Below are 18,863 nucleotides of genomic sequence, written 5' to 3' on the forward strand. Positions count from 1 at the left end.
GCACACACACATGAAAACACTTGTTTGTTTGTTTTTTACAATTTGCATAGATGAATGCACATGTTGACGCTAAAGCTTTTACATATTGTGTGATAAACACTTTGAGACACACAATTATTTGCAGAAATGAGTGCAAAAAAGATCAATGTAATTAACATGTGACCAATGGCGTGCTTGTTACTCTTTTCCTGTCTGCAATGAAGTCTACTGCAAAATTCAAGGCTGTATTTCACTTCTAACTCCCCTGACCCCCCCTTCCCTCCGCCTGCCCCCATCTTCCCTCCTCTCTTCTTCTGTTGCATCATCTCTCCATCCCTCGTGTCCTCCAATACCCATCCTGTTATTACATCATATCCCTCCTCTCTCTTTTATATTTTACATTCCTTCCCACTTTTTTCACACCCCTTTCTTTATTTCAATTCCCGTACGAATTATAAAAACACCACATGTCGTCATCATGCCCCTATCCTCTTGTTTCGTCTCCTTTTCTTCTTCTGACCATCCGTGTATCTCCCTCCTTGCTTGCCTCCATCCCACGTTCTTCTTGCTGTTGCTCCATCAACTCTTTACCTTCCCTCCTTCTGACCTTCTCATCCATCCTCCTTCCCTCTTCATACCATCTGTTTCTCCCTTCATCCCTTCACTCTCTCCCTCCCCTGTCCTTCCTCTCTTCTGCCCCCCCCCCCCCCCCTTCCAGGTGAGATGGAGGAGCTGGAGTCCCTGTGGCTGACAGGGATCTGCCACCATGAGAAGAACGAGGTGATGTCCAGTCAACTGGATGTGGACAACATGGCCGGTGTCTTCTACATGCTCGGTGCCGCCATGGCTCTGTCGCTCATTACCTTCATCTGCGAACACTGGTTCTACTGGCAGCTGCGCTTCTGCTTCATGGGCGTCTGCTCCGGCCAGCCCGGCTTCGTCTTCTCCATCAGCAGGGTGAGACAGGGAGGGGAAGGGAATTACAAGAAAATTGAGTTTGTTGTGAGACTTTAAAGCTGTCAAAATGAATTAATAAATCATAAATGTATCATCTGTATTGTAAAACACAGAAAGTATATTTACATATTTACTCACTGTTGGTGACTGTTCTCCACTGAGAAATGTCGATCAGCTTGTCATGGCTTGTGCTTTTTCACAAATATTCTGACTGACAGATTCAGATTGTCAATAAATTCTGTTCAAGACAGAGCCGGCACACTGGAGCTGACGCATTTCACACCATGCTCGTGTTTTCAAGCATCGAAATCAAGCAGAAGCCCAGTAGTATCACACTTTGCTACCTGCCCTGCACTTTCCAAATTTTGCCATGGCTGATATAAATAAACCGCAACTACTCCGCCATCTTTGTCTCTCACAAATACAAAAGGTGACAACATCTGGAAAGTTGAGGATTTCAGCTTTGAGTCTGTGTAACTTTTGAAAGAAGAAAGACCACATCCTTCCTCTCACAAATGAAAAGTTGCATTCATAAACAATAAAGCAGATCCTGGCTCAGTTCAATACACTCTGCTACAGCCTCACTTGGTCTGGTATGACCAGTAGCTTACAGTGGCTAATTATAGCTAATGTTAGCAAACTTTAGATAAAAATTGCTATGTACATGACATTACTGAGTCAATTTGCTGACTTTATGACTCTTCTCTACTTGTGCTACTTTTACACTCTTGTTAGCATTTACCATTATCTTGAAACAGTGGTTAACACACCCATCTGATAGCAAAAGATAAATCCTGATTATTATTGTCAGCACTCTCTCACGGGTATGAACGAAAACACCCGAACTTAATCCTTGCTTTCAAATATGATCTTTCCTTATATCATTAATTATACATTGTTTGGGTTAGTCTTTTCTCAGTTGGGATGAAAGACGGGAAAGTAGAGGGGTAAATGTGAGAGAAAGGGGTGAGGAATAAAAGGATAGATAAACAGACTGCTAGCATGACAACAACTAGCAACTACACTTTCTCACTGGAATTGAGTTCTATTATCGAAACATCCAAATAGGTTATAATGTAACTGAACTCCCCATGCACAGCCAGTATTTGCAGAACATCTGGGTGAAGATCAAAATTACCCACCGCGCACTGAAATGGCTTTACTGTGACTTTATCAGGAGCAAACAACTCGTTTCTCATGTAGCTTCTTCAGGTTCGCTCAGCAAAATTACATGAACACTCACAGGTGTGATGACAGCTGTAGGATCGATAGTATATGTCTAAAGATATTTAGCATATCCTATTCAGTCAGTTGTATATGGAAGTACATTTTCTAATTAAGTTAAAATTATGTAAAATGGTGCAATTCTTGTAACTCTGTAATATTAACCATGCCATGTTTTTTGAAAAATGTAATTTTGTGTAATATTATTGTAATGTTTTTTTGAATAATGTTCACCTTTGAAATACTTTAGAAAAATGTAGACTGTAATAATCAGTCCTGTGACCCGTATGCATTTATCACACCTGTGAGTGTTCATGTTCAATTTTACTGAGCAAACCTGAAGAAGCTACAGGCGAAACGCCTTGTTCGCTCCTAATAAAGTAAAGCCATTTCAGTCTGCGGTAGGTTATAATTTACTACTCCGCCACTGACTCCTCCTTGCCTGTAAAGTCACCTTCATTACTTCATTCATCCCTACATCATCAGCTTTACTGTCTCTAATGTGTCTGAAATGAAAGTGCTTTATTCTTCGAGGCTTTAGTGATACTAAAATTGTAAAAGAGAATGTAACCTACGTGACCAAACCAAACCAAACTCTCACTTCCAAAGTATAAACAGATATTGGAGCTTTTCCCTTGATGCTTAGGCCTCTCTGACGTCCATGAAGTAAATATTTACAAAATGTTGAGCCCAAATCAATATTTCACTCAACAAAAATCAGCCACAGAACCGGAGAGGGTAGATTACTGGATCCCAGGAGACCAAAGTCACCCCCGAGGTATTTGATTTGCATTCCAATTGTTTTGACATGGCTTCGGTGTAATTCACTGTGTGCCTCTGAAGGTGAACCGCTGCAGGCTAAACCACGTGGCTAATTTACAGCAGAGAGCCACACACTGCTGCTCTCTCCCTCCATTTGATATGCTGCTGTGGTGCTGGGGCTGCTTGTGCCAAGAAAGCAAGGCTATGAGGGGGAAAAAAAAACCCAACATTACATTTTCCCCTCTCTGCTCTAATATTACGCTCCAGTGCCCAACTTTGATTATTTTGTATGGTGTTAATTTTTTACGTTGTTGCTGTCGCCTTGTTTAGGGTTGTGTGTGCGTGTTCGCGTCTGTTTGTGTAGAGGGAGCATAAAATATCAGTTGCTAAAATGTCTGTTGACTTCTCATTTCCAAAGACAGGCTGCTTGGTGTTGTTTTTGATTATTACATCATTATAATTTGTATGGGAACTGGATCTGAAAGCAATTATGCTTTGTGTAGCATTCAGTGATTGCTCTCATTTACAGAAATTACCTCTGTCTTTGCTACAATGTGACAACATAAATGAACGGTGTGTGTCCACAAATACAGCCAGATGATTCAGTATGTTAAAATATTCAGGGGAAATGTTCATTGAGAATGTTCATTTGCATATGTAGCACAGAGCTCGGGCACTGCGAAACAGCAACAGTGGAAATTACAGTTTATTATCTTTCCACAATCCTCGGCCACCGCCTCACATTGTCTCCTTCTCATTTACTCGAGTGTTTTCTCTCCAGCCTTGGCCATTTCTTCCTTTCTTTCTTTTTTTGTTCTTGCTCTGCCACTCAGATTGATTCCGCTTTTTTAATTTCACAGCATAATCCAATAAACTTTATTGTTATTGGTGCAATTAACATTTAAGCTCGGCAGTGTAAAAAATTAGACATCTGTCACGGTTGGCGTGGGTCACGTGGCTTTGGTCATGGCTTCATGATCGGTTAGCATTCCCTCCTCCGACAGGCTCAGCACCTTTGTGAGCGGCTCTCCCCTGGCTGCCTGCTCCTCCGGGTTCCACCTGCAACACTGAAACAAATTAATTATATCGATTTAAAAAGCCTCTAACGACTTTAGAACAGTAAATGTATTAGAGGCTTAATCACTCCCTTTTCACAGCCCTCACATCACATCATAGCTAAGCTGATTTGCATTTAGCACCATATACTTACACCACACACAGGCAGTATTCAGTTATGAGCTGCTGCATGTACAGTAGGCACTTTATATGTAATCGTACATAGGGGCCAGCTAGTTTTTTGTTGATTTCCTGCCTCTCTGTACCAGTGTAATCACTTATAGATTTTGCTGTGATCCCCTGGTGGATTGAAAATTCTTAGGAACCCTCAGGCCACAGTTATTGCTATTCACACATCCTGCCCAAATAATCAGCTACTGTAGCACTGGGCCGGCAGCAATCTGCCAACTGTTACATTATGTGGGCATGTGGAGTAGACAAAATCTGCTGTTGAATACGAAGCAGCAATCACTTTGTTAAATGTCCAAGATCCACTACAGTATTAAGTTGTTGTTCCTGGTCGTGGTTGTTGCTTATTTGTGCGTGTGTGTGCCTGAGAGAAAGAGCTTAAAAAACACACAAATATTCATCCCGACGTTGCCCTCAAACGCCATCATTGCTCAATACAACACAACCTCACTGTCTATACAAGTGAAAACCCAATGGGGGAAGATCATCCTAAGATTAAGGTGGATGCTTCTGGAAAATTCAGCCCAAGACGGAATTATGTCATAGATGCCATGTGAGGGAAGATGTGACAGATTTGGCAGCAGGTGGGGTGTAATCAGGACAATAAAAGAAGAAAAACAAAAGAGATGAAGTGATGACAAATTATATAAACAGGCAGATGGAAAAGAAGAAACACAGACGAGACAGAGAAGGACCAGATAAACATTGAAAGATGGTTCTGTGTGAAAAAAAAACTTGAAATATCACGCAGGTGGGTGTATACATTTGTCCTCCACTTTAAGATTCCCATCCAATACAGTTGAGTCATTTTGTATTTATGTTAACCTCTCGCTTTTAGCCACTGTCAAGCTTTACATACTTGGCTGTTAACAGACTGTGAAATTGAAAGAAGTAATAACATTATCTATAAAACCGGAATGAGGGATGAAGGCCTTTCGCTGCACTATCCATGTAGCTAATTAACTACCAGAAACGAAGGTGAACTAAGAGTCAACAAGTCATATTAGTGGATAAAAGGAGGAGGTTGGGAAGACTCATAGCTTAATAGCAGAGAAAATTTTACAGCCAGCTGACCCCTAACCTCTTGGCAGAGGTTACAGGTCAGCTGATCTCTGATCTTTAATGGTGGCCAAGGCATCCCTTTATTTCCATAGTCATCTACAAACATCCTGAAAAACTGAGTAAAATCATTGTTTGGAATTGATCAGATCTTTTACCGTCCTCATCTGTCATGCCTGGTCTGCTCTCGTCTGTACATCCATTTTTATCTGAATATTGTATCATACATCACTGAATGCAAATGGAGCAGTTTATCTTTCTGTCACTGTAACACTCAGCCAGTGTCTCCTTGGCTTGGCCTTTTTCTTTGGATGGGATTGTGCTGTGGCATTGAGGGGTAGTGGAACTGAGGTGTTTAATAACTGCCGGAGGATATTGTTCAGCTGAATTCTAATCACATTGATTAAAGGTATTGACCAGTGGGACCCAGGGGTTTTTACAGCCCCTTTGCCTTTATCAGTCATCCACCATTCAGCTACACTATCCTCTCTGAATCTTTATACTGTATGCTCACTTGCACTGTCTCACTTTATGTTACACCAGCTAATATACTACATGTTACTGTCTATAAATTACAGGTAACATGTACATCTGTTTTACTTACTGTATACTGTATTTATACAGCAAGGTACTGACATTAGCAGCAGAAAGAGCTGTTCTCATCTACAGCTGTACATCACCTAGGTTCTAAAAAGCGGGGTGGTCAGGACTGCAATGTAAATGTAAATGGATGTACAACTGCAGTCTTATATTTTTGTCAAATTAAAATACAATATTAGTGAATAATAATGGTTAAATTTACCAAATGTTCAAAATGTTCCCCCTTTAATGCTGCCTCTTGCATGTATTTCCCCCACACAGGGCATCTACAGCTGTATCCATGGGGTGCAGATTGAGGAGAAGAGCAGCTCGGCATTGAACTCACCATCAGCCACCATGAACAACACCCATTCCAACATTATGCGCCTCTTACGCACCGCCAAGAACATGGCCTCCCTGTCAGGGGTGAACGGCTCACCACACAGCGCTCTGGACTTCATCCGCCGTGAATCCTCTGTTTATGACATCTCTGAACACCGGCGCAGCTTGGCGGGCCACTCAGACTGCAAGCCATCTTACCTACCAGACGACAACATGTTCAGCGACTACATCAGTGAGGTGGAGAGGACGTTTGGCAACCTCCACCTGAAGGACAGTAATCTGTACCAAGACCACTACCTGCACCACCATGGCTCAACGCTAGGGCTCAGTGGACCTCCTCCCAACAGGCCCCATAGTTTGGGCAGTGCTAGTTCTCTGGAGGGCGGCATGTTCGACTGTGACAGCCTGGGTGGAGGGGTGGCCCCTATTTTCACCACCCAGCCCTGCTCAGCACTGACCCACAGAAACATGAGCAAGTTTGACCTGCTGTCTGGACAGACTCCTCCCTCAGGTCAGAGCTTTAAGGGAGGCCTGCCGGACCTGTACGGGAAGTTCTCCTTCAAGGGAGGTGCCTCAAGTTCCACATACATCCCTGGGCATAACTACTGTGCAGGGAGAGGTGATGACGATGGGAATATACGTTCAGATGTCTCGGACATTTCCACGCACACAGTAACTTATGGAAACCTGGAGGGTAATGCCAAGAAGCGCAAACAATACCGTGATAGCCTGAAAAAGAGGCCGGCCTCTGCCAAGTCCAGACGGGAGCTGGACGAGATTGAGCTGGGCTACAGGAGGAAACCCTACCACATCAGCCACCACCACTACCATGGCCACCGCTCTACCTCCCCACCGCTTTTGCCCTCTGAACGGAAGAGAGGGGGAGGAGGTGGAGGAGGAAACAACGATGGAAACTCCTATGTCTTCAGAGAAAAGGAGAGCGTTAGGGATTTTTATTTGGACCAGTTTCGGCCCAAAGAGGGCGTGCCTCAGTGGGAACATGTGGATCTGACAGAGGGCCCTGTGACTAGAGATGGAGGAGTGGGGACCTGCACCTCCCTAGTTCCAGTGGACGACTTTCTTAAGAGCAAACCCAAAAAGTCAGATTCAAAGAGTGGGGGAGGATCTGGGCTGGCAGGGGGCGAGTGGGAGTGCAGGAACTGTCGGGCTAGCAGCGGAGGAGGGGGCAAGCAGATGTCCATGCATGGAGGGGGTGGTGGAGGGTATGGTGGTGGTATTAGTTGCGGGTCATCGGGAGGCGGAGGAAACAGCCGCCCCAGCTCTGCAACCTGCATGCGCTGCGAGGGCTGTAAAAAGACAGGAAACCTCTACGATATCAGCGAGGACAATAACCACCTCTTGGAACAGATGGGGGGAGGGAAAGGTGGGGGAGGTGGAGGAGGTATGGGCGCTGGCCCTCAACCGCAGGGCCAGCAGAGGAGGAAGGGTGGATTAGGCAAACCACTTAGGCGGCAGCACTCATATGACACATTTGTCGACCTTCAGAAAGAGGAGTCAGGTGGGATGGGAAGTTTGATGGGGGGTCTAGGAGGAGGTGGAGGGATAAGTGGTACAGGTATGGGAGGGATGCTACCCCCACCCAGGAGTGTTAGCTTGAAGGAGAAAGAACGCTATATGGAGGGCACCAGCCCCTTCGCACACATATTTGAGCGTCATGGGGGCTCCGAGAGAGAAAGGGAAAGAGACAGGGACCCACTGTTTTACGGAGATGAGAGCCGGAAAGGACCTGGCTCACCATTCGGCCTGTTCAGAGGCGGTGATGGCCTCCACCGCCGCTCCATTGGAGAGAGAGACATGAGAGACAGGGATAGGTCTTTGATGGAAGGAGGAGGTGGGGGAGCATTCTCTTTATCCAAATCTCTTTACCCTGACCGGGTAAACCAAAACCCCTTTATACCTACCTTTGGTGATGACCAGTGTCTGATGCATGGAGCCAAACAATATTACATGAAAAAGCAACAGCAGCAGCAACAAGTTGCCAAAAACAGCCGAAGTGACTTCAGGGGCCAGATGAGCACGGCGTCTTATCTGCCAGCATCTGCCACGGCCGGGGTGATGTCCAATGTCACCCCCCGGTTCCCGAAAGAGCTCAGCCTTGGTGGAATGAACCACCATGGCTCCATGCTGGGGGTCGGCCCCCCGCGTCCCTTCAATGGAAGCAATGGCCATGTGTACGAGAAACTCTCCAGCATTGAGTCTGACGTGTGAGAGAAAAAGGGGGAGGAGGAGCAGACGATGGCAAGAGAGAAGGAGGAAAGGAATAGAGGCATGTAGTGTTAGGAGATCAGGGATGATTTTAAAGATACTGTTCACACACTGCAACCCTAGCCCATATTGGGACAGCAAGATGAGGTAAAAGAGGAGAGAGCTAGAGGAGGCAACGACCAAAAGATAGAGACTGCAAAATAGAAAAATAAGAATAAGGGGGAAAGGGAAAAAATCTTGATTTTTGCAAGAAAACCTGGGTAAAAAATCAGGACACTCTGAGGAGGTGTGGGATGTTAACCCTCTCTCAGAATTGGCCAAAGCTACTCTACTTTTATGTCCAAACACAGTCAATTAACATTCCCTTCAACATCACAAATGCACTCAACTCAAGTCCATCATTTCATCCACCAGTGAGGCAGAAGTCAATGTACTTGGTTATTATCGCAAAGAGGCGACACCTCATCTTAGTTTGATATTGGACGTGTGAGCCTGGTGCGATTTGATGGCTGTCTGAGAGCTCCCACTGAGTGCTTATGAGGAAAGACTGTGAGAGCGGAGAGAGGAGCGAACTGCCCATCTGCCCCTGTGTCACCTCAGAAAGGAGACATTGTCACGTTTACCAGAGCCGCGACACAGGAGATGACTAGTGCTTCTCTCTCCTTCTCTCTCTCTCTCTCTGAAAGGAGACAGCCTGGCCTGTCCATCTCCTCTCTGTCCTGCACTCGTCCCACTCTTCTGTTCTCCCTCTCTCCTCTTTCTCTCAGCCCACGCTCCTCTTCCTCATCCCTAACGCCAAAAGAGCTGATCGTGTTTGCTATGAGAAATACAATCATGAATGATAATAAGATATTCTTATAGAAAAAAACAGGGTATAAGAACAACAATAATATTGATAACATTGTGAATAACAAAGATGTTAGTACTGATTATGATAACACTGCTTATGATATCACTAAGTTTTTCTTGTTTTATGGTCTGTTGGTATAAAATTTCACTACTATTTTTAGTATCTGTAGTTGTATCCTGTCTGCCCCAGGAGGCAGCACAAAGGTTGTTTTTAGTTCAACCAACAAGCCAGAAAGACTGAGTCCTTAACTCTTGTTTTTCTGTTTTCTGGAGAAAATTTTACTCCATGCTCATACATTTATTTGCTCCTTGTGGAAAATCAGGATCTCGAAGACACGTTTAGAGCTGACAGATCCTTATTTGATGTTTCAAGACATTACAAATCAAGTGCACACACTCTTAAACACACACACTTTTTTGTCGGCCTGAACTTCTGTTACTGTGAACAACACGTTTCATCAGAAGCTGAAGATACTGAGAGGAAGGACGTGCCTTAATGGTCTCCAGTGGATGTGTCCTCCAGTTCACATGCGGTCCTCACGCAGCACCAGGATGGACCAGCATGCTTTTAGGCTGCTCAGTGATCTCTTCACGTTTATGAGCCAAAACTGCAGTAAAAATTTACAGCAAGCTTGAGATGCTGCTGCTGATGGTTTAGATACAAGACGCCGTTGGAGATGTTTTATAACTTCGTAAAATGATTTCATATGTCAAGTATGGGCAGTGCTTTATGAAGCAGTTGTATTCAGCATGTCCCACTGTCACGAATAGACGTCTCACTTCACAACACGGCAGCCTTTAGACCACTTCTTTTATTCAGGTTACATGATAACAGTCACCAGGCACTTACTTTTTTCGGCCTCTCACTAGTATCTCGTAGAAGGCATTATTTTTCACTCACGTAAGCTGTCTGAGAGGCGCACACAGAAAAGCTTTGTTTGGACTTTGTGTATGATCAATAAATGCACTGTTTAAGTAGGCGAAATGCTACAAAATGTGTAGGAGATGTGTTGTTGCCCCATGACAATGATGCTGATAAAAGCTTGAGCTGCGGAGGATGTCTATTTGAGAGAGGCCTCTTAAACACTGACTGAGGCGTTGGGAAGGCGGCCATCTTGCGAAAGCTCTCCAGCTTTTTACTTTGACTGATGTAGATAGTCTTTTTAGCTGGAGAGGCCTCATTTATTGCACAGGACCTTTTACTCGGTGTAGGTTCAGGCACTCAGTAGACATGCCTTATCGTCCCATCACCCCCGCCCCACCCCGAGCTGTCTGGTGATGACTCATGGTATTACTGTACAGAATAAAGAAGCCTCTATTAGTTATTTAAAGGTTTGATCTTCGATTAGCTGGCGATGTCAGAAGTTCAAGGGCTGCGGGAGATTGTGCAAGAGTGCTGTCCTGAGATTGGAGCTGCTGGAGTGTGTAGAGGGTGATCTTTGTCATTGCGGACTTCTATCTTATACCCTAATCTAAATGCACCAATGTAATAGTTTGGCGTGCGGTTGTGTGTGTGTGTGTGTGTGGGGAGGGAACCTAATCACGATTGAATGATAACAGCTGTTTTTTTCCACTAACCTGCTGATAACTATTCATAAATTCAGCAGCCTCTCGTCCGCCTCCCTCACTCCACAGATAACACAGTTAAACTGAGACTGATTGAGTTAGCCTTAAATCAAACAGATTCATCCCCCCCATCCCTCCATGACTCTCCTAATAAATAGATTGGGATCTCTGGAATTTTTATATGCACACATTTTGAAAGTTCAGGTCAACCATCATCAGCAAGATGGTATAAGAAGGAGACAGGAGAACGGGAAATGACGAGGAAATAAGAATGAGCAGATGAAAGACTTTGGAGTGGGCATAAATCAGTGTCAGCATTTGTATGTTCAATCTTTTCCTTGTAAATAATATATTTAAAACTCTTTTCACTTTGTACAGTAAACAGACAGACAGGATGTAACTTTCCATATGTTTTACAGCAATTTAAGAAATAAACAAAACAATAATAAAAACTCATAAAAACAAAAAATACATGAACAAAAATATGCAAAATATAGTTAAGACACAAATATTACTAATCATAAGTGATATAATTGAACCTCTTTTTCTTTAAATCTCATGTTTACTTAATTATGATAGTTTACCAATCAGTATACTGATTATGTTAAGAATTATGCTTTTTCATATTTTCACTGAAGTGTTGGAAATTGAGGATAATTTACTGTAGGTGTAGACGTTTGGTGATAAAAGGGGAAAGTTTAGTTTTAGGAGTCTTTTGCTAAGTTTCCCTTGAATTGAATTGTGTTAGATTCTCTCTTTTTAAGGTAAGCTATTCTTCATGCTTTTTGAGATAAATTCAATTATCTACACATTTATGTAATACAATATTACATGTATACATAGATGATATTTGCATATATAGGCAGTATATTGTGATCCTTCATTTTTAAGCAGCAATCCTTGTTAAACACTTACAAGATATTTGTGTTTTTGTTGCCCGTTTTTTTTTTTTTTTTTGACCTGGGCTCTAACGGTAATTGCACACAGAATTCAGAGCCATCGTCGGCCCGGCCTATCCTGTTCCCTCTCTATGTTTGGGATAGACATCACATACATGTATGAACACATGTACACACACAAATGCGTGCTGGACATTTCCCTGTGTTAACGTCGTTAATATTGCTGAGGATTTCAGCACAATAATGTGGAAAATCAAGAATGAGTGTAGTTTCATCTTATTGAGAATCCATTTGAAGCTGAAATGCATTTGTGCAACCCCTTATTAAAAGGTGCAACATTTGTTCTGTCATGTCTCATTTTATGTAGAGTTTTGCTTTAGGGGAATCAATGTTGCTATATTTTAGCTCACCATATTACTAAACTGCGTTATTTGACAGCTGAAAACACTTAAATGCTTTGGATTCTAATTTATTTTGTGCAACTTTGTGCACTGCTTGTTTCTTTGTATGAGACAGGAAATATAATTTGTAATTTGTTGTGTACATATGCAATTCTGTCCCCATGCAGTCAGAAATCATTTCCCCCCGCTCTTCTTCTGTATGGTTCTGATTCCAATAAGTCTCTATAATCTTCTCCACAGCCCTGAGAAAAGAAATTCATCTCTCTTCTGTTTTTCTCCTCAACTGCTTTCATGTCTAGAGGGTTGATTGAAAAGTGAAAAATGCATCCGTGTGCACGTAAACTCTGTTAGGTTTGCATATTTTTCATACAAGCCACCACATTTTTTTCTCCTCATTTGCAATAAACAGCATGACCAAACAGAAAATGCTCTTACTGTACACTGTATGTGCCAATACATCAGTTCCTGTTGTTTTTTGCATGCTTTGGAAGACGAGCTAGGGCCAGTTTACAGCTGCTGGTTGGGAAGTCAAGGTGCACCTGACACTGGTAAACATGCTATCATCAGGCCTTTACCACCTCCAGCTGCTCTGCTCTGCTCTGCAGCCAGCGTGTGCAGGTCGGGCAGTGATGCAGAGTAAGCATGGCTCGTCAGAAGTCTTTATTTCCCTTACGGCCAAATTGGTCCCAGCCTCACTTCTCTGCACACGAGCATGCCACAACACATTTGTTCAGATGGTTCATGTGTAGAGCAAAACACTGTGGCACATTTTTACAAAACAAGAAATGGCAAAGTTAGTGGGCTGGAACATCCTGAAGGTGGAGGATATAAATATCACCTCAGCTGACGTGTGTTTTTCTGTCAGGAATACTGACGCATGGGACCAAATAACAGCACGACATGGTCAGCTACAGGGATCGAGGCACCGGTTAAAGTGACTTGTGAAAATGTATTCTTGCATTTTGTGTTTTGGAGGAACATATTTGACATATTTGTTTCACATCAATATTTCTAACATATTGAGTTGAACTGCTAATCACGTTGGTTTTTATCAATGAGTCACGTCTCATGCAGATCGGAAGAATTATACTGTGATATTATATGATTAATTTTGTTGTGAAGTTCCATGTAATTTAGCTGCTTATAATTTTCCAATTCACCCTAATTCATTGCAGAACTTGTTTACTAATACTTTAAAGTTCTATCTGTGTGTGCGTGTATTAATATGTATTGATATTGCTTTATATTGATGCATACAAAATTTTCTATTAAATTGTGTACAGTTTTGTTTGTTTGTTAATATTGCTAATTTCCATCTTCATCATTCATACAGTTAACTTGAGAATGGATTGCTTTACCTGAATGAAAATTGATGGTAACATGACAAAAGGGGTTGCTACTAAATGTATTTCACAAGGCGGACAGGTTTATGAAAACACATCTTCACTGAAACTACAAAGCCTGATTCAATTTACTGTGGGTTGACAAAAATGTAACATATGAATAGCATCAATTGTATACTAAATGATATACATAATATTATTCTTGGCCATTCTTTTCTCTTTTTGTGGCCCTTTTATTTGAAATAATCCCAAAATTTTTACACCATACAAACAGAAAACGACACAAAAACAAAGAATTGTACAGGTTGTGTAAATACTGAATATTGGGGAAAACATTTACCTTCTTTTTTTTGTATGGAAACGATCAAAGTAATCTCAATAACAAAATTAACCACGTCATGACAAAATTGCAAAAAATACATCATTAAGGTACTTCTAATAAGGATAATACTGATATCTACAATTATAAGTGCTCAAATAAGACTATTCTTTCTCTTTGTACATGATGAACAAAATGAAGTGTTGAGTATTAATAATAAAAAACTATAAGTTTCACGCATATGAGTCTTTTTAAACTTTTTTGTGTTTACCTCTGAATTTTGACGCTTCATTCATTTGCAAACACACACATACTTCTCTGCATCCTCTTGGCTCTTGATTCATTTTATTTGACTGGTGTATTTATGTGCCAGAGAAGTCCCCCCTTCTTGCATCTCTCTATGTAGCTCTCACATACCCCCAGCTTTGACTGAGTCTGTCTGCCCACTGTAGTGGACACACAGACAGTCTGTCTGACTCTCTACCTCCTTTCTTTACTCTCTCTCTCTCTGAACACACACACTTGCATAATCTGAAACCACTCGTAGAGTCTTTCCCCCTCCCTCTCTCTCTCTTGCTTTCTATTACAGTCATTCTCACAAATGATCTTTCTGTCGCACACAAGCTGGCTCTCTCTCTCTCTCTCTCTCTCTCTCTCTCTCTCCCCTGGCTGGCAGGAATGGCACGAATTCCTGCGAGAGGGGGGAGAGGAGAGGAGAGAGGCCTGCCTGAGAAACGAGGACCATATGGTGACTGTATGGTGGAGTGGTTGGGTCTGGGTCTGTCCCCTAAACAACCCACACTGCTGCTGGCCTTGTCTGATGCCGTCCAGCCCCCTCGGGGTTCTCTCCCCCACACCATCGCTGCTCCTGCTGCTGGACTGTGCAGCAGTACAGCAGACCTGCCTGAGACTTTGTCAAAGTAAGACAACTGTTGTGTGTTCTCACATTTAAACAGACGTTCAAACTGAACTGGCACCCATTTCAGTTCACCTTTGAGACAGCACATAGTGGTCTGTAACACTATAATGATTTTTGTAACCTTTATTTATCCTGGAGGATATTTATCCACACTGAGATTGAGGATGTCGTTCACAATGCATAATAATTAACTGAGGTCAGGTAAGCGGGACAGATTGGAAAATCTGGATGATGAAAGTAAATGAAGAAAACCCACCCCTGTCTCAGCAGTTGCCATCAAACTGACATTCAGAAGGGCATTTATTTTCTAGCAGTCTCCAACACTGTTCGGTTGCCAGTAGTGTAATATTGTGCTTGTACTGAGCAGGTCCCTTGTGCAAATGTATTTAAATGTATGAATAATAAGCAGGACATTCTGTACGAGTATGAGGTTACAGGCAAAACATCCCAGAGAAAATCAAAGCTAAAATCATACATTTAGCTAAGCTATTAATGTCTTGAGATAGGCCTATATAAGCTCCTTTTCAGCAGTGTGCATTCAAAACATTTCATGTCTTCTAAGTTGTACACTCACAAACGCAAGCTTCTAGCCAAGTTTGAACTATGATGCTTCATGGAGATGGAATGCCAGATTCAATACGTCATATTGAAGGTGTGTGTGATTAGCTGTTCTCATGACGCTGTTTTGACCTCTCACATTACAAAACCCCCTCAAATCCAAAATTTCCTTCCTTGTACCCAGCTGGGCCGTGTAGTCTGTAAATTTTACACTTTGACATTTTAACAAGCAGATCTTATCCAGCGTGACTTAAAGATGCATTAAGATTTTTACTGCCCCATAGTACAAAATGACCACGATATATCTACAGGGATAGATAGGGTTGTTGATCAATGACTCCCCTGCTCCCCACCTCTCGCATTCTCAGCCAGTCAAAGATGGAGGATGGGTGCCATGCATGAGTAAACCAGCACCACAAACACATCTCGCGCTCAAGCCAAAAAAGCAAAGCAGCGTTATTTTGCTTTGTGATACATTTTCTCTTCACTCAACGTGTCCGAGGCATTTCTGCTCTCATTAGATAGCTTTCTGTCTTTCAAGTGTAAGAATGAGATTAGTGCACAAGTGTAAAATGTGAAATGCATGCATTTCTGTCAGGTATCTAAGCTCTGAATTCCCTGGTCAGCCGAGTCAGCCGTTACTGAGGTTGAAAAGGTTACAAGTTACAAAGTTGCCTTTTAAGAAAAGTCAGCTGCTTTGACCACACGAGTGATGTGACAGTGAATTCAATACGGCCCTGCATCAAGACAACAGACTACAGCCATGCTGTAGCACTGTTAGGTTAGGCACAGTGGTGCTTTGAGCTAAATGGTAACGTCAGCATGCTAACATAAGATATTTCAGTCTGGACCAACGTGGCGGACCAACTGCTCGAAAGAGAACAAGAGCGTGAGAGATGACGGGGGAGAGAGGTGCGTTTTGGAACTCAGACCATCATTTCAGCCAACTCCCAAAATAGTGAAGATGAGATGAAGTGGTTGGACTGTCTCCCTGCGCAGCTTCTCCCAGCACAGACCACAGCTAGGAAATCGGTGTCTGCCAGGGAATGTGGAAGTTCAGAGACGTGATGATGATGTGAACTTGCTGACAACAGCAAACAAGGCAAACACAGTCGGGCTCTACAATATTGAACAATGCAAAGCATGCTATGAGTGAGGTTACCTGCTGGACAACACTATAACTGACTAACTTGGCATCCACTCTGTATGTTAAATACCTGACCTACTCTCTTCCCTCTGAGCGTTCTCTCCATACCTGCACACAGCAGCCTGCCTGTCCCACACCCAGCTACGATGACACCTACCTCCTCATCCATCATCCCTGGAACAGCACACCCCCCATCACTCCTAGCTCATATAAATTTTTCAGTCACACTGGCAAGCAAGACTTATTAAATTATTGATGGAAGGAGTGAGGTGTGAGGGAAAAAAGGATGAGATATATTAGTAAGATAGAGATTCTCGTTTGAGGTTGCGCACCACCTTAAACATGAAATATCCCTAACTGCGCTACAGTTTGGTATTTTCACAACTGTCAAGAAGTAGCTGAATGAAATGTCGTTTTTTTTTTCTGGTTTGGAGAGCTGGACACTCTATCCCTCTGAACAGGAACCCAAAATGGGTGTATCTCAAGGCCGAAACCTTGGACAGCTTTAATTCAACAGCCAGTCAGAGGCAAAACCTTGCTCTCTGTCTGCCTCTCAGCGTTGCTTTGCCCAATCACTCCTTTCTGTTCTCCCGATCACCTTATGCTCTCTAACACTTCCTTCTTTTTGCTTCCCTACTCCTCTGTCTCTGTCCTCCTCTCTTTTAACTCTCTTTATCCCACTCTCGCTCCCTCTCTCTCCAATGCCCCCTTCTATTGTGTGTCAGCTTGAATTACGATGGAGGGAGAGGTGGTGGTGGTGGTGGTGGCGGGGGGCATCGCGGTAATAAAAGGAAGAGGGGTCCGTGAGTTATGGACGAGAGTTCACTGGATTATAGAGAATGAGAGGAGCAGGATGGAGGGAGAAGAGGAGTAAAAAGGACAGATGACAATAGTGGAGGTGCTAGAGTACTTCCATAAGTCTAATAGAGCAAGCTTCCTTTTCAGTGATACAACTCACTTTATCCTTGAAACTTGTGACCTTAGAAGACTCGTGTGTGTGTGTGTGTGTGTGTGTGTGTGTGTGTCGCACCAATATCTACAGCACTGCTATCATTCTCTTGCTCTCTCTCTCTCTCTCTTACCTTTTTCCTCAAACATTGCCTGTCTCTACTCTTTACAAAGTAGGCTACCTACATTTGAACAATTAACAGTTACCTAGCAACAGGATATATTATGTCAAAAAAAAAACACAGAGAGCAGAAGGGTCTGAAGCAGCAATGAAATGTAAAATATATTATTTACAGTAACATTGTTACATACTAGTAATGCATTTCAAGCTCATCTTTCAGTAAATGGAAGACGGAGGGTCTGAAAGATCGAACAAGAGCAGCTGAGTTGTTAACTGTAATTCAAGCATTTGGTATAATGGAAGGCAGATGCATGTGTGTGACACATGCTGATTACACTCACCTCCGTACACTGCAAACAAACTGTTCCTTGAGATTTGATTTGTCTCCCCTCTCTCTCGCTCTCCCTCTCTCTGTGTGTGTATGTGTGTGTGTGTGTGTGAGAGAGCAACACCAGCCTCTGATTTCACACAGCATCTGGACAGCACACCAGCATTCATAATCTATACAGTGGACGGAGACTGCATGTGATCAATACACACACGAAGCATATGGAATTGTGTCTTATGGGGGTGGCAGCTTATTTCACGATGCAGCAGTCGAAGAGCGAGAGAGTAAATACTGGAAATTGGCAAGAGTTGAGGATGGTTGTTGGCACTGTTATTTTTTCTGACCTCTAAATGTCCTATTTTGCACTGGTACACGCCCATCATATCAAATGATTACACAGGAGTGAACTTTAATTAATTTGTGAAATTTAGTTTGATTTGATTTTGGCAATAGTTTGCAAATTCAGGATTAGAATTGGGTGGCAATAAGGGCAATGCATACTTTGATGGAATAGTTTGACATTTTGGGAAATACACTTATTTGCTTTCTGGCCCATCATGTTTAAACATGACAATTCAACGTTTTACAGGGGGTTAATTGCTGGACTATCTCTTGACTGGGACCAGTTGTCAGACTCCAGGGAGTAACTCGTCCCAACTGAGAAACAGCCCGGCACATAACCTCTCGTAAAACTACAAAGTGTCGTTTAACACTGGTTTTTGTGTGGTTTGATCAAACGAGATATAAGGTGTTAATTAGAGAGCTTTAGAGGTGCTGGTAGGTGGATTTTGTTACCTTTGGACGAAGCCAGGCTAGCTGTTTCCCCCTGCTTCCACACTTTGTGCTAAGCTAAGCTAACCAGCTGCTGGCTGTAGCTTCATATTCAGCGTACAGACATGAGAGTGGTATTGATCTTGTCATCTAACTGTCGGTAAGAAAACAAATATGCGTATTTCCCAAAATATCAAACTATGTTTTTAAGAGTCCAACCCACTGCTTGTTTCTCCTTAACATATACTCTGACCATGTGTCAGAAATGGTCACTGGCAGTATACCTTCTTAGCACCCAGAAAATTATCAATTTAAACTTAC

The 18,863-nt window shown here is 42.8% G+C and overlaps 1 protein-coding gene across 5 annotated transcripts in view; it reads left to right on the top strand.

Annotated features, from left to right (window-relative positions):
• The window catches only part of LOC122868594 (glutamate receptor ionotropic, NMDA 2B-like), a 132,766-nt gene extending 118,776 nt beyond the window's left edge, over nt 1-13,990 (top strand). For all 5 annotated transcript variants that reach the window (XM_044180689.1, XM_044180690.1, XM_044180691.1 and 2 more), the window contains 2 exons: nt 698-936; nt 6,088-13,990. In XM_044180689.1, the coding sequence (XP_044036624.1) occupies nt 698-936; nt 6,088-8,376 (2,528 nt within the window). In that variant the 3' untranslated portion in view covers nt 8,377-13,990. The remainder of the gene's footprint in view (nt 1-697; nt 937-6,087) is intronic.
• The last annotated feature ends 4,873 nt before the right edge of the window (nt 13,991-18,863 follow it).

This window comes from Siniperca chuatsi, linkage group LG21 (genome assembly GCF_020085105.1).
Source record: "Siniperca chuatsi isolate FFG_IHB_CAS linkage group LG21, ASM2008510v1, whole genome shotgun sequence".
In the NCBI taxonomy this organism is placed as follows: Eukaryota; Metazoa; Chordata; class Actinopteri; order Centrarchiformes; family Sinipercidae; genus Siniperca; species Siniperca chuatsi.